This window comes from Labrus mixtus, chromosome 19 (assembly GCF_963584025.1).
Source record: "Labrus mixtus chromosome 19, fLabMix1.1, whole genome shotgun sequence".
Taxonomy (NCBI): Eukaryota; Metazoa; Chordata; class Actinopteri; order Labriformes; family Labridae; genus Labrus; species Labrus mixtus.
In genome coordinates, this window is record NC_083630.1 from 18,195,457 (window position 1) to 18,219,489 (window position 24,033).

At 42.3% G+C, this 24,033-nt stretch overlaps 2 protein-coding genes across 2 annotated transcripts; both read left to right on the forward strand.

Annotated features, from left to right (window-relative positions):
- Positions 1-8,403: 8,403 nt before the first annotated feature.
- On the forward strand, positions 8,404-11,071 carry otulina (OTU deubiquitinase with linear linkage specificity a). Its single transcript, XM_061064668.1, has 4 exons — positions 8,404-8,651; positions 9,419-9,540; positions 10,088-10,267; positions 10,658-11,071. Exons 1-4 carry the CDS (start codon positions 8,538-8,540, stop codon positions 10,878-10,880), a joined length of 639 nt encoding a protein of 212 aa, XP_060920651.1. The 5' UTR covers positions 8,404-8,537; the 3' UTR covers positions 10,881-11,071.
- Positions 11,072-12,056: 985 nt separating this feature from the next.
- Positions 12,057-22,431, forward strand: LOC132994020 (uncharacterized). Its single transcript, XM_061064088.1, has 11 exons — positions 12,057-12,189; positions 13,712-14,005; positions 14,133-14,738; positions 16,450-16,641; positions 16,881-17,192; positions 18,175-18,251; positions 19,164-19,270; positions 19,373-19,516; positions 19,859-19,990; positions 21,170-21,439; positions 21,971-22,431. The coding sequence occupies exons 2-11, from the start codon at positions 13,857-13,859 to the stop codon at positions 22,178-22,180; spliced, it is 2,199 nt and encodes a 732-aa protein (XP_060920071.1). The 5' UTR covers positions 12,057-12,189; positions 13,712-13,856; the 3' UTR covers positions 22,181-22,431.
- Positions 22,432-24,033: the final 1,602 nt, after the last annotated feature.

Consider the following 24,033-nt stretch of genomic DNA (forward strand, 5'->3'; position numbering starts at 1 on the left):
CGTTTAAACCTGTTGAGGCACAAACATTAAGGAAGGCTCAAAAAACAAGGGTGAACCCCATCTTGGCTTATTCCAAGACAGTGTGGCAAAGTGTTCATAAAACATGTAAACTCTCTGAAACTAACCAAAAATATGCATCCCGTATGGTATAATCCTAAAATAAAAAATAGGTAAACAAACAATTTACTGGGCACAATGGCTAAGACGAGGTATTAGACTGATTGGGGACCTATTTGAGGATGACCAGTTTCTTTCTTATAACAGGATGAGGGAGATATTTAACTTCGAGGGTCATGGTCATCTCTGGAAGTATCTGCAAATTAGACACTGCATGGAAGAAATGTTTCACTTTCCCAAGGATAAAAACACAATCGAGCAATACTGTTCCTTAAAGCCTCAAAGTGGTGTGAAATGTGTCCATGGTTAAACAATAATAAAGGTAAAAATCTTACACACTGGATACACACTGAATGAGGAGATGTGGGAGAGGATTCTTTTACAGAATGGGAAGTATATCAGAGAAGCGAGAGGCAAATGTATTCAATATAAAATACTGACTAGATATTATTACACCCCTGCAAGACTTAAGAGTATGGATTTAATCCAAAGTAGTTCGTGTTGGAAATGTAAATCAGAATGTGGTATAGATTCACGCCTTATGGGAATGCCGAATGGTTTTCCCATTATGGAACAATATTTTAGCACTTATGGAGGACTGGTTGAGATGCCAACTTCCCAGATCACCTCAGCTTTTGTCTCCTGGGGGATAAAGGTGTAGTACCCTATTTAAGCAAACACTCATTTAAAGTATTAACAACTGGCTTAACAACATGTGCTCGGCTAATTCTTTTGGATTTTGGAAAGAATCAAGAACTCCGACACTGAGAATGTGGAAAGAAGAAATGATGACAATAGCTGCTTGTGAAAATATGCTTGGAAAGCTGAACTGGAAAAATGACATTTCTAAGGAGCAATGGGACAATTTTAGCCAGTTTATATCAGGAGGACGCAACACATCACTGCCAGGGTGTTGACTGACTTTTGTTTGTTTGCAAGCGCATGTCATATTCCCTCCTTCTGCTGATGCACTGTTAATACTTTCTGCATCGTTGTATCTCATTTCTGTCCTCCATTTATTGTCTATTATGTTTCCTGCCTGTTTTGTTGTTCCCTTTTAATCTGTTTGTTTGCCATTATAATGTTGTTATAAAAATCAATAGAATATAAATTATAAATTATAAAACAAAAATCAAAACAAATATCTTAAAGGGGAAAAAAAGACAAGATACTCTCTTACTTTTCTTCACTTATCAGAGATCCACTGTGAGAGCAGGACAGTAGTGTGATGAGCTTTTGTTTTGTATAATGTTTCTAAAGATGGTCATACAGCTTCTGGTTTACCTACCGAGGTGAACAGGTATGTACGGAAGCCCGAAGTGGACAGGCTTCAATAAAGACATTTTTTGGAAGATTCATATTTTGTGGGCTTTTTATGCCTTTATTTTAGAGATAGGACAGTGGATCGGGGGGAGAGAGTCAGGGGGGGGGGGGGGGGGGGGGACGACGACGACGACAGGGAGCCTACAGGTCGGATTCGGACCCGAGCCGCACTCCTCTGTACACGGGGCCTGTGCAGTAACTGCTAGGTTACCGGCACCCCCAATCCAGATTATTGAACTCTTTTATCCTCTGAGTCTCAGTTGTTCTTCTCACGATCTCGATGTATTTATCACAACGCTCGTTATCTTGTGAGAAGAATACATTTTTGCTCGAGATCTCGAGAAATGTTCTCGTTATCATGCTGTTGTTCTTCTTTAGATAACGAGATCAACAAGTCGACATCTGAAGAGAACAACAGATTTGTACTCGTTATCACTGAATACTGGAGTCAAATAAAAAAAAAGTGTGGCTGTATGTCTCCTGAAGGATTCTGTGAAGAGGAGCAGCTCAGGTCACTTTGTACGACTTTTTTGTTTCTCTCTTTAAATAAAAAAAAAATGTCGAAACAGAATCAAAGTGAAGGCTCCGGTCTTCAGCCGACTGTCTGACTTGTTGCAATAAAACATCCCAGTTCAACCTGCAGCCACCTGAAATGGTCCAGAATGAGAGGGAGCGGCAGAGGGGAGGGGAGGCCGGATAGAAATATTATGACATGTCTGCGCTCCAAATGGATTATGTTTCAATATCAGTCAGGACACAGAAACAGAGAGGTGCAGGGAGAGCGCGCATGTGTTGGATGCAGATGCTTTTAAATTACTGCCTTTGTTTTCCATCAGGCATGAAGCATTCACTTTCTTATCTTTCAGACAATAGGCGGTGGGGCTGATGTTCTGCGTAAATGAACTGTCTGTACATCCCTCACCCGCACGCCGCTCCTCCTCCTCCTCCTCCTCCTCCTCCTCCTCAGCCGCTGCTGCCTTGTTTTCACTTCCTCCTCAAGGTTGAGATGTTGGTACACTGACTGTGAAGCCCGAGCTGCTCAGGCGTCTCCCACTTTGCTGCTCCGCACACCCTGATGCCTCTGGGGGTGCAATTACCAATCCTCACATGCAATCGAGGTCGGCCATGCATATGATCCCTTTTACTTTCACTGTTGTTCCTGGGGTTTTTTCTGCCTTTTTTTTCAGCGTCATTAGCAATGACACACAGCGAGGTATTTGCAGGTAGAGGAGTTAATAGCCTGGGTCTTTACAGAGACACCTGTCTGACTTGAGCAGCTGATTGCATCGGCTCATAGTCCATTTCACTTTCTAGCAGCGCAGTTTTTGAATGCATGTCTTTAAGCTGTGATGTCTTTGTTTTCCGGCGGCCTGAACTCGACTCACGGATTCTGTGCGAGACTCTTTTCCCCAAAGTCTCACAAGCACACAGGTGAGACTGTAAGAGCTGCTGTTACACGCCTGCTTTCAACACACACACACACACACACACACACACACACACACACACACACACACACACACACACACACACACACACACACACAATGGTCCGGACGATGTTGAAGATAAAAGAGAGTAATCAATAACACTATATTTAAAAGTTCACATCCTCCTCTAATGGCTCGGCCGTGTGACCTCGTTTTCTTTTGAATCCACTGAACACACACACAGGGACATGACAAAAAAAACCTCCAACATGACATGTATTCATGAAACACAATAAATGTCATTGACGCGTTTGGATGCTTAATTTGTTACAGTCCATGAGTCGGTATTTAATCAATAGCTCTGTAATTGTAGACTCTTTTGCGTTGACCTCAAGCATCACAAGCTGTTATTTATCTCATTAAAACGTTTATGTCCTCGAGGTTAAGTTTCTGTTTGTTTATGAAAAGATTTGAGTTTTGTCCTCAAAGAGGGACTTTCATTAAAGATGATATTATAGTGTGATAATTCATTTTGTATTTTGTATTATTTGTGTGTAAACCTGCACAGGGACTGCAGATAGAATCTGGGGGGGGGGGGGGGGGGTGGACTGACTGCAGGGCAGAGGGAGACTCAGGACGGGGGTTCAGTCCGAGCTGATCACGGCCCAGACTTTGCCTATAAGAGTTAGACAAACGAGACGAAGGGATGAGGAAGGAGGAGAATGGATGAGAGGAAGGGAAGGGAGGTCAAAGAACTGAGACAAACAGGTCGGAGTGGGATGGCTCGGTATAAGTCGGCTTGTCAGGTGATTGAAGGTGTGGTTTAGGCGTGGTCCTGCTCCTGAACCTATATAAGTTCATGTATTTACATGGTCCCTGACAAACCAAACAGTAAACTAAACTAAGATAAATCCTGACCTATAATCATGACAAGAAGCGATTCTGTGTATCTTTAATCGCTCTGAAATTTTAGGAGCAGAATAACAACTCAGCTCAGGCCTCTTCATTCTCGATTTGGGGACTGTGTAAAGATGACAAGGAGCGCAGCAACTCATGTTAATGATGACAGGGAGGACCTTTCCCTTTTTCCTCAAAGTATTCTGTAACAACAGATTCTAACCCGTGTGTTGACTTTGTTTAATTTGACCTTTTCAGGTTTCTACATGTCACAAAGATCTCTATTTATCAGACACAAGTTTTAAAAAAAGTAGCCTACCACTCACAGCTCAAAGACATACACTCCTTCACAGAAACAAGCTGTGTGCATTCATTCCAAATTTAGTTGTGAAACCTTTTTTTTTATACATTTGTTTTGTGCAAACTAAAGATATATAGATATATGTTTCCTGTATTTTATTGAGAGAACAACTCGTTTCGCCTGTATAGCTTCCTGGGCGAACCTGAAAAAAGTTATTTTCAGAGTGCCACAGATTAATATATTTATTTTTCATGGTATGTTCCTGCATCCATGCGCACCTGAGAATGTTTAGGCTGTGCACGGGGTACCCTGGTGGCCTTATATATATGTTTCCATTAAACAAAATGTAATGTGTTTCAGAGGGGACAGACAATTATCAGGTGACAGCAAGGAAGATAGCCACTGAAGCTAAAAATAAATAATATCTGATTTCTATTATTATTTTAATTAAAACATACTTGCATACACTTTTTTTTGCCTTGTTTTTTTTTTTATACCATTATTTCAAGAAAGAAGAGTAGATAGAGGCGGAAATCGGGGAGAGAGAGAGTGAGGAGCATGCGGGAAAGGAACCACAGGTCGGATTTGAACCCAGGCCGCCCGCTTGGAGGACTATAGCCTCTGTACATGGGATGTGCGCACTAGCCACTATGCTACTGGTGCCCCAAGATTGACTATTTCTATATGGATACATTTAAAACACACAGCAGGATTTCTGATTGTAAATATTGAACACGTTTAATGTTTACGATTTCAAAACGGGGGGGCACCTCGATCGTCTTCTGAGCAGATCGGGAGCTTGAAATCACTCTTAACACACCTCACAGCGAGGAGAATCTGGGATCCATCAGATAGTCGGGCCTTTGGTGACTTTGGTCTCAAGGGGGGGGGGGGGGGAAATCAGCCCGATTATCTTGTAGTGTACCCTGGGTACTGCTTTGTCCACAGGGGGCGCCAAAATCAACACAAACCAAAAGTTCCTTACAGGCGCTTTAAACACCGAGGAGCTTTTTTTTAATTCACATATGAGTTTATTTTTTACTTTTGTAAATAATAATAAAAAATGTATTCTGAGTTAGGTTTTGAACATGAAACTTTGAGTCATAACAAATTATTTTCACGGAGGTTGTGATGCTTTTATGTAAAGGATCATCCACATTTTCATCACTGGTTACATTTCCCTGAGAGCGTGCTATTACCTATACTCTAAAATGTGGGCAAATAGAAACACCACGATGGAGTATAAGTAAAAATAAATAAATAAATAAAAAAAAAAGCAGAAGATGAAAAGTGAAATTGTTTCCCCATCTGTCAGGTAGTTTGTAAGCAGCGCATGGAAAACCCTTTGGCAGAGTGCAACTCTCCTGCTCATGGGTCATCGCAGCTTTAAGAGCTGGAGGAAAATAACCGTCCCTGCTCTCCATCATCCCCTCATCCCGCTGACCTCTATGCACGGTATAGTGTACTTACAGCACATGCAGAGGGAGAGAGAATGATTGCATATCTGAGAGAGGAGTGACACCCTCGGACACATCTTTGCTTTCTTATTAGTGGACAGACACTTCGGTCCTTTTTTTTTTTAACAGGGGCCATGATGAGACCCCTCTTCTTTGTGTATCTGTGGAAAATGGCCGAGGGAAATCACAGATGAGAATCACTCAAAGACAGGGAGATGTCAACAGGCACATAATGATAGCTGATGGCCCCACAACACTCTCCCCTTCTCCCTCTCAGCCTTACCTGCCCAAGTTGCACTACACTAGAAAACGTAATTAGAGGTAAAAGACACAGACGGAAGCTTATATCTGTGTTTTCTGTAAGCAATGCTCTTTGTTTTATACATCTGGGAGTCCTTTTTTCCCCCTCTCTCTTTCACTTCATGGTGAGAAGAAGAGGGGAGGAGGAGGAGGAGAGCTCCCTCTGTGAGATGCCAAGGTGCTCCCAGTCCATTGTGCTGCTGGCTGTCAGGTTAAATTAGGGAGTACAGGCTCTGTGAGTGTAAAAAAATCAATACTTGATGGAAGATTGCTCCCTGGAAAATCTGTTTTGATTCCAGGATTAATTCTTGACCAAAGGCTCCAGCAAAATGACATGCCATTAGCCTGAAAATGAACACATTCTGCGGTGGAAATTGGATGGAAATGTGTCAGGTGATTGCCCCGGCTGCTTGTTTTGACTCCTTTTTGAGCGAGGGGGGGGGGGGGGGGGGGGGGCTAAAGGTGTGGCTGCAGTGAATGAGGCCTCCAGGCTGACTCCATTTCCAGAACAGGAACAGCTCCGCCGTGGCCTCAAAGCGCCATGTCTCAAGGCCATTGTTGACCGGCAGCTGCAAATGCATCCAACGAGGTGAAAGGCATTAAGCCCCAGCGCCTGCTCTCTCTTGTGTTTTCCATAAAGCATGGCATGAAGAATGAGGAGATCTGAAAATAAAACTGAAGATTTCATTCCTCTACACTCAAACGTGAGAGAGGAGAAGGAAGGCGGGATGTATTATTGATGGCTGAATAATGCTTTTGTCACGATGGATGACATTTCCTGGTTTGAAAACTTAAACAGGAAGCTGAAAAGATGCACTGGACAGAGATTTGAAGATGCACTAAAAACAACAACATTACTTCTGATGCACGGCAGCATGTTTCTGAACATGTACAGTATTGCTTCATTGATTTCTCCTGATACAGAGAAAACATTATTTTTGTATAACATGTTTTGGAAAATAAAGATATTTGATTTGTTATTTAATTTATATTAATATCTGGTTATACATATAAAAAAATATTGTGTTTGCTTTTGTATTTAATTCCTGAAACTACACCACTTTTATTAGAGAAATCAGTGAGATAAAATGTGTTAATAATTTGATTTAATCAGATAATATTCAGATAAATTAAGTTTCATTTATCAAATATAAATATTAACCTTCAGAGGACTTTTTATCTGGACAATTTGGCATTTCTTAAAAGTCTTATTTTTGATTTTATGTATTTTAAAGGAGTTTTAATGTAGTTTTTTGCGACAATAAAATAATACTTCTTAAAAACTTGCATCAAAAGCCAAATTTGAATCCATTAAAAGCAAATGTTTAACTTGTGTTTTAATAACATAAATTGTCGGCGTGACTGTTAGAGGACTCACAGACTCCGGGACTAAATAAAAAGGCACCAGGAGAGAAAATCATCTGTAAACACTTTTGAGATTTGCTGCCTGAAGAAGTTTGACAATGTTTTGTTACTGTAAAAGACTACACTCAATTTTAAAGCAAGGCACTAGCGCCCCCTGCAGGATGTCATTTATATTACGATTTTACGAGATTGCAGGATGCTCTACATTTTTACATTTTAAATATACTCCTATAAGAAGTAGGCATTAAAGGAAAAGTACACCAGAAACAATAAGCATGAGGTTAATTATCTCATGACTCCTCACTTTTATCTTGTTGTCCTTTTGAGACGTCCGGACCCTAGTTTGAGAACCACAGTACCAAATTACCAAAGTGCAGCTATATAAAGTAGTTCCACCACAATAACAAAGGAACATTCAACTATTGCGACACATACATTTTACAATATTTACAATCTTAAATTGCCACATAGGACTGTAAACAATGAATCACTAAGCTCTAAGTGTTTACATTTTGCTCATACTTGATCTCTACTTTTAATGCAGTGGGATTTTAAATGAAGGTGATGTATCTGCTCCTCTGCTCCACAGTCTGTGGACACTTTCCCCCCGAGCAGCTGAGGGCTCCACAGGCTGCTGACGCTTTTAGTTTTAGTAGTTTAGTAGTTAGTTGCTTAGTTGATTAAATTTGTTTTTATTTCTATTTTTTCTTTCCTGTAGCACTTTGAGATTTTTCTGCAAAAATGTAAAGTGCGTTACAAATTAAATGTATTATTATTATTATTATTATTATTATCATTATTATTATTATTATTATCATCATCATTATTATTATTATTATTATTATCATTATTATCATCATCATTATTATTATCATTATTATTATTATCATTATTATCATTATTATTATTATTATTATTATTATTATTATTATTATCATTATTATTATTATTATTATTATTATTATTTATGATCTATTATTTACAGTATATAGGCTCTATCAGTAATGGAGTATTTTGACAAATAAAAAATAATTAAAAAAAGAAAACACGACTACAGATTTCACAGAAAAAAACTCCTGATCATTTAGACAATCCCACTAAATAAAATACAGCCACTAACAGTTCTGATAGATTTGTTAAAGGCTGTAAATATTAAGGATGTACTCCATCAACATGACAGAAGCGACGTCCCCTTTAAGGCGCGGGATGATGACGTCGGTATTATTAGCTAGAAGCTGCTACCAGTTTCCACTACGACGTAATGGTTTGTCCACATCTGGCACGTTGTTCACATGTCATATAAAAATCAACAGTGTTTCGTTGAAACAGGTTTTATTTTTATCCCACGATGGCCTGGGTTAAAGCTGTTTCGAACAATGGAGACGATGTCTTCGACGAGAGTGGGGACGACATTACTCTGCTCAGCAAAGAGTGGACATCCAACATGAAGAAGCGCGTCAGGGTAAAGCTAATGTAGCATTCAGCTAACCGGTGTTACGGTGTTAAGAGTTACCGTGTTAACTGGTGACTCTCAGCCGAATGCGTCAGTCGTTGTCGTAATAACAACATATTTTGAAGACTGCCTCTTTGTTTTATTTTATTATCACGTCAAAGTACTTGTCAGATATATCTTTATTTTATTTTTTTAATTAAGCAAAGAGGCTTTCGTGGGGATATTTCACGTTTTTATGTGTTGAACTTGTTACTATGACAACCACAGACACATTTGGCTGAGAGTCACCAGTTAACACGGTAACTCTTTACACCAAAACACCTGTTTGACTAAAGTGAATACTAAAATGCCAACTTTTGCTTGTTTGTAGTGTTTTTTTTTTTAAATGTTTAATCTGCTATGTCAGGGGTGGGCAACTGGCGGCCCGGGGGCCACATGCGGCCCCCCATCAACCCTCAACGTGGCCCTCAGTTCAATTCTGAAACATGAAGAAAACATGATGAAATCTGCCATGAAATCATGAAAACCAGAAGTATGTCCATAATAATATTTGGTATATGTTGAGTTAAATTTGAGACATAATCGACTGTAATCGTTTTTGGAAACTACAATTTGGCCCCTCTGGCAGTGAGGATTAAATTAATGTGGCCCTTGCTTTGACCAAAGTTGCCCATCCCTGTGCTGTGTCATACTTACTTACCTGTAAAGCTGTGTTTTAGTGTGTAAATGTAAATGTAAATGTGAACCCTTCCTCCTCTGACTGTTGTTTTTCACAGGACGGTTTTGTGGATGGAGCTGATGCAGGGGAGGATGCTTGTCTTCAGGATGGTTTTAACCTTGGGTACAGGGAAGGAGCAGCTCAGACTGCAGCTGTGGGCCGGCTCAAAGGAATTGTAAGGTAACTCGTACTGTATGTGATAAATCTATAGCTTTAAGGAGGGTTACGCACAGGGGGGCGAGGAGGACCCAAATGAAACTGTGGAATCCTTCAGAAGAAATTAAAACGGGGAAAATGTTCACTTAATTTCAACGACATAGATTTACAGATGTGAAGAGGTGACCCACATGAATCCTGGATATCCATAAAAACACATTTTCATTTCAAAGTATGAGTGCTGATGTTGGTGATGAGCTGAATTCTAGTGGTGGTAGCCGTTTGTGTTCATGTGCTGACAGTGCAAACTTCACTACATTACACCATGAGCCGCATGCTAATGTCACAGCTCCTGTCGCTCCCACTGAGACAAACCATAAAGTGTGTGTGTCAGTCAGTATGCTCCGGTGTCAAAACACTCCTTGGTGTAATATTTCTGCCTCTTTCCTGCACAGAAACATCCTGAGTCTCTTTGTTTAGTTCATTACAGAAGACTCTTTTCTGTCCCAGTCACTTCTCTGAGCCATTGTCTAATCGGACACTGTGGCTCTCTTTGTGTCTCCCGTCACAGTGCTATATGTTGTTGGTGCCAGATCCGGCATCCGGAAAGCCCCGTGCCGGCCTCTGTGACCGACCTTCTGAAGCGGATAACACAGCATGAAGACACAATCGTGGCAGGCATCAAGTACGCTTTAGAGCACCCTCCTCCCAGTGTGAGCGACGTCTCGGAGAGCATGGAGGATCTGGAGGTGGAGCAGGGGGAGTCAAACTGCGGCGGAGGGGGATGTAAGGAAGGAGGATGTAAGGAAACAAACTGCTGTGGAGGAGGAGGAGGAGGATGTAAGGAAGGAGGATGTAATGAAACAAACTGCTGTGGAGGAGGAGGTGGATGTAAGGAAGGAGGATGTAATGAAACAAACTGCTGTGGAGGAGGAGGAGGAGGATGTAAGGAAGGAGGATGTAATGAAACAAACTGCTGTGGAGGAGGAGGAGGAGGATGTAAGGAAGGAGGATGTAAGGAAACAAACTGCTGTGGAGGAGGAGGAGGATGTAAGGAAACAAACTGCTGTGGAGGAGGAGGAGGAGGATGTAAGGAAGGAGGATGTAAGGAAACAAACTGCTGTGGAGGAGGAGGAGGATGTAAGGAAGGAGGATGTAAGGAAACAAACTGCGGTGGAGGAGGAGAGAAAATGGACGTGGATGCTTCGCCACAGCAGCGAAAGCCATGTTCGGCGTCCACTGACTGCTCCTCCAGCTCAAGTGGAGGCCTGAACCACCTCCTGTCGCTCTGCGTGGATGTGGTGTCAGAGCTCGGGCTGCCGCAGGAGCTGACCGGTCACATCCAGGAGCTGTGGGAAATGTAGTGGTTGAAGCACAGGGAGCAGAATCACCACATGAAACTGTGAAACGAATCAACTTTTAGTGGAAACTTACGAAGAACAGAATGAAGTATTTTTGATGTGTATAATATAAAACACATTTTTGCATCCCATTTTTGTACGATAAGGTTGAAGAATATTTGAAAATAAAAGTGGAGTTGATGTAGTTAACTGCATTTCTGATCTTTTCTGCCAACAACAACAATTATTAACTGCTGTCATTTAATAAATATAAATATATATATATGATGTATATACTTAATTAATCACAGGGGGGGGAATTCTGGTTTACACATGCACACAAAGCAGGACCTGTGGACCTCCATTAATGGAGATGTCAGAGTAGGGCAGCCACACTGCTTCACCGGGGTCGCGTCAGAATCTTAGGGGGTTCAGTGCCTTGCTCAAGGGCTCACTTTGCAGTACTCGGGAAGTGAACTATAAGTGGCGCCTCTCCAGCAACCAGACCAACTACCATAGCACCAGGACTTGAACCGACACATTGGACATGCTGCTGCAGGAGCTGGGAATCAAACCCTCAACCTTCCAGTTGACAGAGGACGACGACGACGACGACTCTTACCATCTGAGCCACAGCCGCCCCCGTGTTACCACATATCCATGGTGATAAACTGTGCAGCTACAAGGCAAGTCAGAAAGAATCTAAATGGTGATGGATGCTGCAAAGGGCTTTCTGGACATCGTGGACATGCTGAGGGAGGAGTTCGACATTACAATAAGGGAAGTACTGGCGGCTGTGGCTCAGTTGGTAGAGTTGTCACCTCTCAACCAGAAGGGCAAGGGTTCAATCCCCAGCTGAGCAACATGTCCAATGTGTCCTTGGGCAAGACACTCAACCCTGCATTGCTTCAGTGGTGGTGTATGAATGGATTAGTGTTGTACTTACCCTCTGATGTATGTCGCTAAGTGAATTGTAACACTGTACTGGGGCAAAGTATGGACTTTAAATCGTACTAAACCCAGACGACCTGGGTAATAGAGCAGAATAATACAGGTAAATGAATCACTTTTGGGTAGACACCGTAAATATGTTCGCTGTTGTACTGATAAAATACAGCAGGTGGCGGTAATGCAACTTTTAAGAATCCAAAAAAAAATAAATCCAAAAGAAGAACGAGAACAAGAAGAAGTGCGAGTTTTCCGAGGAGTCTTTGAACGCAGCACAACTGTCGGGTGCACATGAGTATGACGTCATTCGCTCGGACCGAGCCGTGACCTGCTGCTCTGGCTATGCTAGGGGCTTGTGCCAACCAGATGTTCCGCTGAAAATACAGTAAAAACAACGTTGTTTTTTTGTTATTTATTTAACGTGTCGTGTTAAATTATGAAGGTGTAGATAATGTGGAGGGGTGTTGTTGTTGCAGCAGTCACTCTCAAGAGCGACGAGCAGTTTTGTTTAGTAGCGCATGTTTATGATTTAAGTTTAGCTTGATAGCTGTTTTTCCAGCTAACCAAAAGTGAAACAGGAAACTGAGCTTCGTGGTTAAGGCTCCAGAGTTTCTCTCTTTTTTTAAAACCCAAACTGTGTAACCCTGTTTCGACATTACTGTGGTTGTGAATTTGTAGTTTCTTAGCATGTGTGCTGTCAGTATCGTTGTTTCCTGGTTATAGAAATGATCACGAACACTGAGTGGGGTGAAGCTGTGTTTAAAGCTGTTAAAACACTAAACGTGAAGCATGTGTTGTGAAACAGGAATGTCAGACGTGTCGCCAAATTATGTGACCCTGACTGGGATTTATTTAGTGAGGTATAGCCCAGTGGTTCCCAACCTTCTTACCCCACATGTGACATCACATCCACAACACATTCAGCTCAAAATTAAATAGTTTTCAATCATGCAAAAGCTTTTTCTGGACCACATTGAGGCGTGTTGTTCACATTACTGTGGACAGAGGAAGAAAGGTTGGGGTGACATTTCTGCACAGTGGCTGACAGACAGACACTCTGCACATTATCCTGTGTTCAGTATAATATATTTTTACTGATGAATAAATAAATTTTTTTAGTCTCCATTTGAATTTCATGCAACATCTCGTAAGGTTGGGAAAGCTTTAAATGCCTAATTTCAAGGCGGCGCCCTCAGCAGTGCTCAGGAAGTGGACCAATTTGAAGATTTAGTCCGCACCGGGTACTTGGACCGATGCCCCACCGGTTCCAAACCCAAGTCCTTTACAGGCTGAGCTTCTGCCGCCCCGATTTCAGCTTTAAGGGCGGCAGTAGCTCAGTCTGTAAAGGACTTGGGTTGGGTCCCGGTGCGGACCAAATATGGAAGTTGATCTGGTAGCTGGAGAGGTGCCAGATCGCTGCCTGAGCACTGCCGAGGTGCCCTTGAGCAAGGCACCAAACCCCCTACCCACCACCAGCTCAGGAGCGCCTGCTGGGGGGGCGGCTCCGTCACTCTGACATCTCTCCATTAGTGCATGTCCATAAGATCCAGTTTGTGCGTGTGTGTTCATGACTTACAGAGTGTAAAAACAGAATTTCCCCTCGCGGGATCAATAAAAGTAAATCTTAAATCTTAATCTTAATCTTTAATGCAACGTTGTAGTAAATGATCAGTTTCTTCTTTGGATAGTTGTTACCAAGAATTGTACCACCTGAATAATCACAGTCAAGAATTAAAGCTTGTAAACACATCGGGGGTAAAACTTTTATAACACAGAGAGAGAGAGAGAGAGAGAGAGAGAGAGAGGGGGGGGGGGGGGGGACAGACGGAGAGAAAGTACCGCTCCTGTACTTTTAGGTATGAATTCTAATACAAGACACAAACATTGTTTCTTCTCTACCCGTGCAGCAGCTTGACCCTCGTGATCATGGACTCCTGAAACCTTCAGCTTTCGGCGACTCTTAGGTCGCTTGCGTCCAGTGGCTTGTTTTTGATCCGAGGTCAGTGATCGGCCCACGTCCCGTCTGAACTCCCGGGCAGAGGGAGCGGGCAGATGGGGAACATTTGCTGTCGAGCCGAGAGTCCCTGTGGCAGCGCTGAGGAAAGAAGTGTGTTGCTGAAAGATGACTCGAAGACCGCGATGACCTTAGGCGATACCACTGCGGTGGGCACTTGTGGTCCTGGAGGTGATGATGGCATAAGGTGAGATAACCAATACTTAAATAAATGCCCTTTTTTTTTTTAAACTTAGCTTGGCTCAGTGCAAAGTCTTTTCTGTCATTTCATTGTCAGGGATTTCATTAAACATTGATTATTCTGTGTCGTCCAGCAAAACGCCGGATGAGGAGGATAAGAAGGTGGAGTTAAAGGTTGAGGCTGCAGAGAAAGAGCTCAATAACACTCAGGAGAACGGACCCTTAAAGAAGGACGCCACACAAACAGCAACACCTTCTCCCAGGAAAGGATCTGAATGCAAAGAAAACTCCACCAGAGCACAAGATGAAGATAAGAAGGAATGTCCTGCAGGTGATGGGAAATCTGAAATCCAGCAATGCACTTTAAACTGCCCTCAAGAGGAACATGCCACGGCTGGTTGGGAGGTTTCTCCAGCCACAAAAGCACCACAAGAAGAAGAAGAAGAAGAAGAAGAAGAAAATCCTGCATCAGCGCAGGATAAAGTCCCCGATAGTAGATCAATAACAGCCGAAGCAGCCTGTCCTGAAAACACCACGGAAACAAACAAAACGGATCACATTAAAGTGGTCACGACTCCTGAAAATGAGGAAGAAACAGGCTGTCCACCTGAGCCGCCAGGGGAGACTTCTCAAAACAAAGAAGTGTTATCTGGGGCAAACACTCAGCTCACTGCTGCAGATCTTCAGGTGACGTCCATCTCTGCCGTCAGTCAGGTCGTTAACAAAGAGTCTCCAAGCCGGTGAGTCAAATTATTAAAGAAAATTCAGTTTCTTTTGCTGTTTTTTTCCTTCTAATTTAAGGCCAAGTTCATGAAGTAAACAGGATAAAGGTGAGAGGACGTTTAGCCTATCTGTGTGAAACCACCGTTCTGTTGGTGATAAAGATAATGCACATTAAAGTATCCACTCACTGGTATTTAATATGTCAAATTTAATTAAAGTGAGGAACCACCATGAGCCTCGTTTTTTCATATATTTCATTTTGAGCTGAGTTCAAGCTGCTGGATTGCGACTACATTAAAATAAATTGTAGGTTTGTTTTGTACCCCAGGTTTTCAGCTTATAGTTTTGTTGTTTCTTTGTTTGATTGTAAAAATAAACCTTTTCTTTGAAATGATTTACTCTCTGATTGAATTATGTTTGGCTCCCGGTAAAAACGAGTCATTCATTTCGGGGTCGTAACATAATTGGGGGCTCGTCCTAATTGAAAACTGTTGTTTTCAAGGTAGTTGATAGTGACTTTTTCGATTTGTGGACTAGTTGGTATTTGGGTTATCTAAAAAGTTTGTTAATTTCTTTTGAAGTCAAGTTAGACTATGTGACTTTTGGATTTTGGTGACTTTGTTGGCACAGTTTTTGGATGTTTTTGGTCGAGCTTGTGGCTGTTAGCGGTCATTTTGTATTCAGGTTTTTGTAGTTGCCTTCTGGCTGTAAGATTGAAACTTGTGGACTAGGTGTGTGTGATGTTTTTCTGTCCTCAGAATGGAGTTTAGACTTTCAGACTTTGTTGAATCTCCTACCTCGGAAGTACTGGATCGCTGTACGAAGGACAATTTATTGTTAATCGCTGAACACTATGACGTAACTGTCTCAAAGCAAGTAAAACAAGCACATTGTTAAAGAGGAGTTGTGTGTTGCTTTAATAGAGAAGGGTATTTTGATGCCATTGCGGAGCGCTCTGACAACTCCCAAGCAATTGAGACACGGTTCGGATGACACAGCGAGACTGAAGGAACTAGAGGTAGAATTACAGCACATTGCTTTACAAGAGAAAGAGTTAAAGTATGCGAGCGAGTTGGAGTCTAAAAAACTTGAGATTAGCTGACACCAGATTCATTCAGATTCTCATGATGTTGAGATATCTGTGTAGATTTGGTCTGATTGTGAATATTTGAATATTTCCTCTGTTACGATGGTCGGTGCTGTCCGTCATTTTGATCTCTGACTTGGCGCTTGGCATTGTGGGAAACAGAAAGAGAGGATGCAAAATGTCTTCCTAATCAGAACGACACCCGGGTGTTTTTGGCATACTGTGAATCTCACATTTGTTCTCATACTGCATTTTGGCCAAATCATTTCATTCTACTTGTCTAATATGCTATTTGGAAAACAGCCTGAGTTTCCCTCCTGAGGGTAAATCAACCTCAGATCTCGACTGAGAGTTTATTGAACCTTCTGTCTGAGACGGGCGCTTACAGGTGTATAGATATGTTTTTTTATTGAAGTTGAGAAGTCTGGTTTTGTGACTCACAAACCTTTTTGATTTAAAGGACTTTAAGGTGACGGGAACACATGCTTAGGTATAAAATACAGTTGAGAATGAATACAAATCAATGCAGAGAATAACCTGTGGTAAAAGTCCTCTTCACTCAGACCTGCTCGTGTAACATTTCTGCGCCAGCAGACGAGTCTCTGCTTTGTATGAATTAACAGCTGTTGTTCTGTTTGCAGTGCTGTGACAGGGGACTCGGAGAGCGTCTCAGTGTGCGGGGAGGACGATCCTGAAGTCACAACAAGAAGCCACGATGCCTCAGAATCTCCTCCTCCTGGAGCCGAGACCACAGAACCCGACCACAGTGAACAAGACTCTGCAAACTCAGGCCGTGAGTCAGAGACCACAGCTCCAGCAGAATCCAGCACAAGGTCAGTGGGTTCAGTGTTTGTGACTTCAAAACAAGACGCATGTTTACATAAACTTTGTGCTAGTGTCTATGAAAGCCTCAGAGTCACCACTAGGGGGCACACAGCCACCACAGCATGCTGTGTAAGTGAAGTGTTTGTCGATATTTTCACTTCAAATGTGTGTTTTAAGATTTATGATGAGTAGTAAACTCTTTTGTTTTTATCAGGAGACGTAACAAAGATGTTTCCTCTCTCTCCAGCTCAAAGTCTGATCAAGATGCGAGTCCAGATCCTGACTCTGTAACTTCCAGCTCAAAGGAGGTCCCCACCGTGGAGAACATGAAGCAGGAGGACGTGATTCTGAAAGAACGGGACGAGGGTGGAGATGGAGACGTTCCTGACGTGAAGGAGAAGGAAGAGATGAAGAAAGAGGTTGAAACCCGGGCTGGGAAAGATGCAGAGGGTCAGGAGGTCACTGGAGTGAAGGAGCAGCTGACAGGGAGCACATCCACTGATGTAAAGGCTGACGAGGTACCAGTGAAGGAAGAGTGTGAAGACGACCTGGGGAACAGGTTAGAAATGATTTAAAGTGCTTTAAAGGGGGGGGGGGGTTGGGTTTTAATGTCACACATCAGGTGTTTGCTGAAAAAAGATAAAGCCTCATGTTGGGTTCTGAAACTTTAAAAACAAAACAAAAACACAGTAAGGTTTTTATGTGTCAACATGGACTCAGCTTTTTTTTTTTTTACATTAAAGAGTCTCCTGTTTAGTTTTTTTCCGGGGTACTGTTTCTCCATCTTAGCTCCAGCCAGAGAAGATGTAGGCGTTGTCGTTTATTTTGATCAGCATACATAACTGAACCCCCACAAAGAATACATAAAAGTTATATCTAATTTATTAAATAAAATACATTGAAGGATTGAGGATTTGAGGGTTTGAGGAAGAGAGATGATAATACTTAAAGGAGTTAAATAAATGAGATTTTGATATCAATAGAAATGTCGTAAACAAATTTGAACTTTCAAAACCAATAACATGATGGTTTGTTCTTACACAAACGTTCTGGTCCAGTTGTAGATTCAGTTTCCTACATGCAGTGGTTCCCATTAGCTTTGGGAATAGCACAGTAAAGGCCATTGATACTTGGCACCAGGGCTTCAATAATCCTGTCACATGAGTCAGGACGACGATGACTCTTTTTGGTTTTTAACAAACGTTACTCAGACAGAACATACTGCATTTTTTGGAGGACTACTTTCAGCTGAGGATTAATACCAATTTAGTTCTCCGGTGAGTATTTAAGGCAGCAGGAGCGTGAGTGAGATGAGCTAAAAATAAACATCCCATGTTGATTTAAATGAACAAACACGCGACCCAGTGCAACACTGCGGCTCCCTGACGTTCCTTAAAAAAAAAAGAAAAAGGTCTTTGGTCCTCAGGCTTTGGATACACAGATGATACTACTTAGGAGGATCACATAGTCTGTTGGGTTTGGTCGTTTCATATTAATACTCTCCAGACTTATGCATTATGTATCGTGCTTTTTCTGTTTAGTGATGAAGACCTGTACAGAGGAGTCGAGGAGCTGCCAGCGTCTCAGAAAAACAAACCAGCTGAGTTAGAAACGACACGTGAGTACGACCACGACACACATTTATGTGATTAGACGACGCCGGAGAGTTTACAAAGAAACACTTCATTGAATGAACACAGTTCTTTGAATGAAGTGTAGGGAGGTTGTCCTACTTTTCAATACTTTTGGATACCCTGGCATGTCTTTCAAAATGATACAATCTCCCTTATTGCCACGATAGAATTGAAAGTACTGAAGCTCAAAAAAAACAAAAAACTGGTTCAGCTCTTCAGTCTTTTTTTTTCTTCCAAGATTTATTTTTTGGGCTTTTGATGCCTTTATTTTAGAGATAGGACATTAGAGGATACAGTCATAACTCTGGGGGAGAGAAAGAGAAAGTAGGGAATGACATGCTGGAACGGTCTGATCCAAGCCGTCCGCTTGGAGGACCATTAGCCTCTGTACATGGGGCGTGCCCACTAACCACTAGGCCAGCGGCGCTCCTTCAGTCACATTTTTAACCAGTAGATGGAGACCACTGTCTATAGAAGGCACAAATACACTGGCAACGTTTTGCTACTAAAATGTTGCCAACGCATTTGTGCACTTTGGACGGTGTGCCAGAGTTTGCTTGCCATTTTTGGCCTAAGAAATGATCTGGCTGCAGTGGTTGTTGCATGTGTCCCATGTGCAGAGGCTCTGGTTCTAAAAGCGGGAGGCCTAGGGTGGAGTCCGAGCTGTGGTACATTCCTCCATTTCAGTCCCCACTCTCTCGCCGATGTCCTGTCTCTAGACGGAGGCGCCTAGAACTTCTACTTTTGATGCTCTGGTATTGAAACCGTTATTGATTTTGTTTGACTTGCAGTTGTATCATAACTTAGTGTAACACTCTGGCATAGCGAGAGCCTTAAAATCTAGACAACAGCCTCTTTGTTGTGTCTTCACGCCTCCCCCCTCTGCTGTTCCTCAGTTTTAAAGGTCGAGGACAGATGCAGTCTGGCACCGGCGGTGGACATTCTGGGATACAGTGAGCGAGAGTGGAAAGGAAACACTGCCAAAAGTACTCTGATTAGGAAGGTTGGTGCCTGAAGCTCTTCAGCAGAATTGGTTCAGATTAAAGACATTTTTTTTAAAAATGTATTTTTGATGCTGAAAGAAACTTTCCTTGTGTTGCTGCAGGGTTATAAGGAGATGTCCCAGAGGTTTGGCAGCTTGAGGAGAGTGAGGGGGGACAACTACTGTGCCCTCAGAGCCACGCTGTTCCAGGTGCTCTCCCACAGCACGGAGCTGCCTGTGTGGCTGCAGGAGGGGGACATCACTATGGTAAATGCTCTCTTAATGAGGTGGTCTCAATGCACGGTCTCAATGCACGGCGGTTAGGGTTTGTCTCCGTTTGTTCCGTTCTTGAATCAGAAACATAAAGTCTTTATGTTCAAGCTAAAGAAGTGGCGAGGTCAGCGCCCAACGCGTCCTACCTGAAAGGCCCTAGAGAAGGCACAAACCTTGCAAGAGTTTTGAAAATCTCCGGTTATCATCTCGACACGACCAGAAAAGTCCAAATATACTCCAAAAGAATGAATTTCCTACTGTCCGTGTTTTAACAATGTTGGAGCAAAGCAGCTGAAATGACAATTTAGCATTTGACTTTTTTTTTTTTGTTCACAGCTGCCAAAACAACTGGAGGCACAGGAAGGTCTGATAAGTCAGTGGACACTTCCTGGAGAGTGCCTGCAGGGAGACGGGACGGGAGACGCCATCGCTCAGCTAAAAGAATACATAGAGCTTCTAAGAATTAAGGTACTGACTTTGACTCTGCTTACAGACGTACAGTGAGAAAGTATTTAAAATGCAAAGAGCGAGGTTACCACAGCACTATTTTTATACCGACGTGGACACTGAGGGTATTGATACTTAACCATAGAGCTCTCACATCTGATTGCTTCCATATGTTAAAGGGAGGTTGTCTGCTTTGACTCTCAGGCTGTTTTTTCCCTGTGTGTCATTAACATGGTCTTGGATTTATGCATACAGTATATTCTAATGCATCTCCAACAAGGAGGAGAATATCTCATGGATACAAGACGTGGTAGTGTTTTGGTTTGAACTTTTGGCTCTATTGCACATTTCAAATGACTTTATCCTGCTAATCACAACAGTCGTACATGTAAGTGACTTCTTTAAAACATGTTGTGTTTTCTTACAAAAACAATGTGGCCTTGTTCAAAGAGTGCTTTGGGCCCTTTGACCTTGCTGTGACCTTAAAGCTGTATGATAGAAACATTCATCTCGTTGCTCTTTGATGTTTGCTGTAGAGTCTCCGACGGATGTACTTAACATTCTTGTGAACAGGATATCCCCATCTCAACAGACATCCGAAGTCAAAAAGAAAAGTGATTCTGACTTCAGGGTCAACGGATATTAGAACATCTGAAAAACAAACACATTTAGCCTCTCTTAAAGACTTCTGCTTCTTATCATGGCATCATTTGAGTTTCACCAGAATGTCTAATAGGATCAATCTGATAAACAAAGTTATAAATAGATACATGCATGCTGCAAAGAGACATTTAATTCAAATGACCCTGTGGTTTTTCTCTCGTACCACCCTTAGGAAAGATGCTACGAGGAGCAATTTTTACTGATTATTAAGTTTGATGGAACATTTTGTCTTTAAATTAAAACAAATGCTTGTCAGTCCAAAATCAGGTCAAACAGTTAAACTTTAAGGTTTTAAAGGAAGTGGTCGCTGGTAGCTAAGTGGTCAGTGTGCACACCCCAGAGGCTGTACAGAGGCTAAAGTCCTCAAAAGCAGACGGCCTGGGTTTGAATCCAACCTGTGGCTCATTTCCTGCATTTCATTCCCATCTCTTTCCCACATTTCCGACTCTATCCACTGTGCTGTCGCTCCAAACCCCAAAATACATCTTTATACGCTTTCAACCCTTTGTTTTTAAAATCTCCTGGCTGTGTTTCCAGTGGCGGGCAGCAGTGGACTGCTCCTCCGCGTCGGAGCGGCAGCAGCTCTGCGAGCGAGTGTTTCAGGGAGGAGAAGAGGAGCTGGGGCTGCTGGAGGCGCTCAAGCTGCTGATGCTGAGCCGAGCGGTGGAGCTGCACGGCCTCATGCAGGCCGGAGGAGACGTCCCGCTCTTCTGCTGGCTGCTGTTTGCTCGAGACTCTTCCGACTGCCCGCGCTCCTTCCTCTCCAACCACCTCAGACACGTGGGCCTCAGCGCCGGCCTGGAACAGGTAGGAGAAACCCCCGACTGCAGACTCACCTGAGCAGGCATTTTAAGACGTGTCCTAATGCCTACATATAGTCGTTAAAAGTTTTATTTTGGCGGGTAGAGAGCTGCCAAGAAGGTCGCTGCTTAGATGTTTTTCAGTAAATTTCTGCAGAGTAAACTGTCGTCACTCTGGGTAACAAACAAATACAACAGCTAATGTCAGATATCAGGCGGTTGGGTGTGTATCACAGTGAAACAGTAAAACAAGCCTGTGCTCGTGCTGTTCCTTGTTTTTGAGCTGTAATTTATCTTTATCATCCTCGGGCGTTATGAGGTTTGAAGAGGGACGAGCTTCACTGATTTAATAGTTATTTTTCTCTCTTTTAATGAAAGCTTTTATAGGTGTGATCCCCATAAAGCCACCCCACCCATTAACTTCATATGCCTGAGCAGCTGATTAAACATTGTGTTGTATAAAAGCTGTTTTTTTTTTTTTATATGTGCTCTTCTCTACCTGTACAATTAGCTCCTGTTATTCATGCCTTCCGTGCAGGTGGAGATGTTCCTGCTGGGCTACGCCTTGCAGTGCACCATCCAAGTTTACAGACTGTACAAGGCCGACACTGAGGAGTTTGTCACCTACTACCCGGACGACCACAAAGACGACTGGCCATCAGTGTGCCTGGTCACCGAGGACGATCGTCACTACAATGTGCCGGTTGTAGAAGCGTCTGAACATCACGAGGAGCTCGACTCGAGCTGATGCCACAGCAGAGAGATCTCCTGCCATACACTAAAAAAAAAAAAACTCTCCTCAGGTCCTTCAAGATTTACAACGACGAATGGAGTGATTCCACATTTTGGGAAACTAGGCTTTTGTGTTTTATTGGAGAAGAGACATCGCTAATGTCTGTGAACCTGCAGCTGGTTATCATATCATACATATCATTGGCCTCTTTAAGGGAAGAATGTGCGACATTTAACACATAAATACAGCAGAAATTAAGTATAGTACATCCTGTGTAAATATCTCTCTGAGTCATGACTGTCTACAACGAGTGAGAAGCTCAAGTCCCCGCTGGCTGTGTTGTTGTGAGAGCCGTGTTTACATGGACAGGACAGCTGGCTCCTCCTCTTGAGTATAAAAGCAGTTTAAGTCGAGGACTAGATCACGTTCACGCTCGCGTTTTTAGATCACGCTCATTCTGTGTCAATTTACATGCAATGTGAAGCTACAAGCGAGGGGAGGGGGGGGGGGGGGGGGGGGGGTTGGAGGTCCGTTGTCATCTACTGGATGAAAAAGTTGCACATTCTTCGTTTAACACTTTGCGTTAAACTTTCCAAAAAAACATGCAATCTTGCATTTTACAAACCTCTAAACAGGAAATATTTCAGAATCTGAAAGAAAACAAAAAGAAAACAGTGAATCAATATCAAAACATATCAATGGATCTCTGCAACCCTTTGTACTGGCTTGAAAACAAGTCGGGCTGTTTAATGCCTGTTTGAAGTGCTTTCGCTATGCTAAGCTAACCAGCGGCTAGCAAGAGCTTAATATTTTCTGAACACATGCGTGATGTTGTTTTGATTTTTTTGGTTAGCTCACAACAACAACAAAAGCGAACATTTCCCAAAATGTGGATCTATTCTGGTGAAAAATATGCTGATTTGAGACCCTGTACAACACGTGCTTTACACACTTTTGTACACACTGTACTGTATACATAGTTTTCTATTTGCGTGTGTGTTCATTAACATGGATCTGATATTGTGAGATTATCTCAGTTAGGCCCAAATTAGTTTTCAGGGTGTCATTTTGACAACCTTTTATGTTTGACTATTTTCTCTTTAAAAAAAAAAAAAGAAAATGCTGCCAATGGCGCCAAAATGAAGATGTTCTGTGTTTACACTGGAAATTTGGGCACTTTCAGTATTAATTTATTTTTTTGTTCTATGTAGAAAAAAAACAAACAAGCATTTTGAAGTGAATAAGTGTGACAGTGATCAGTGAAACAGCTGAATCAGTCAGTGGAGCGTTTGACGATTTATCAGGTCTATCAACAGCTCACACCAGATGACGATCAGAGGATGTATCGCAGCCTGTGTCAGAGGCGTGATTTGTGATGGTCTGCGTGTGTGTGTGTTTGCAGCTGTGTGTGTGTGTCAAACTCAATGTGTAACATGTTGCCTTTAACCAAGCTGTCCTGACGGGGAAAACGTGCCAATGTTGCTGCAAATACTGACAGCCGTCCCAGCCACCAGCCAGTAGAAAGCGCTCGCTTGGTCCTCCATGTTGCCTTAGAAAAAAAATGCACAATAAGAATGAATGTTGGTCGTCAGTGAGAAGAGGCTGTTTCTTTCCCTGATTCCAGAGCAGGTGAAGCTCATTTATAAAAAAAAACGTTGAAGAACAAAACTAAAATGCCATTTGCATGAATGATCTCGCGTTGTCAGACTTTGGGAATTTTAGTTCAAATGAAGTACAATTGTTGTGAAGAACTTTTCTTTCCCCCCGTTACAGCGCTTGATTTGATTGGTATGACGTTTTGATGTTTCCTCTTTTATTGAAAAAAAAAAAGAAGTGATTTGAGTTTTAAAAAGCTAAGCTTCATTAAT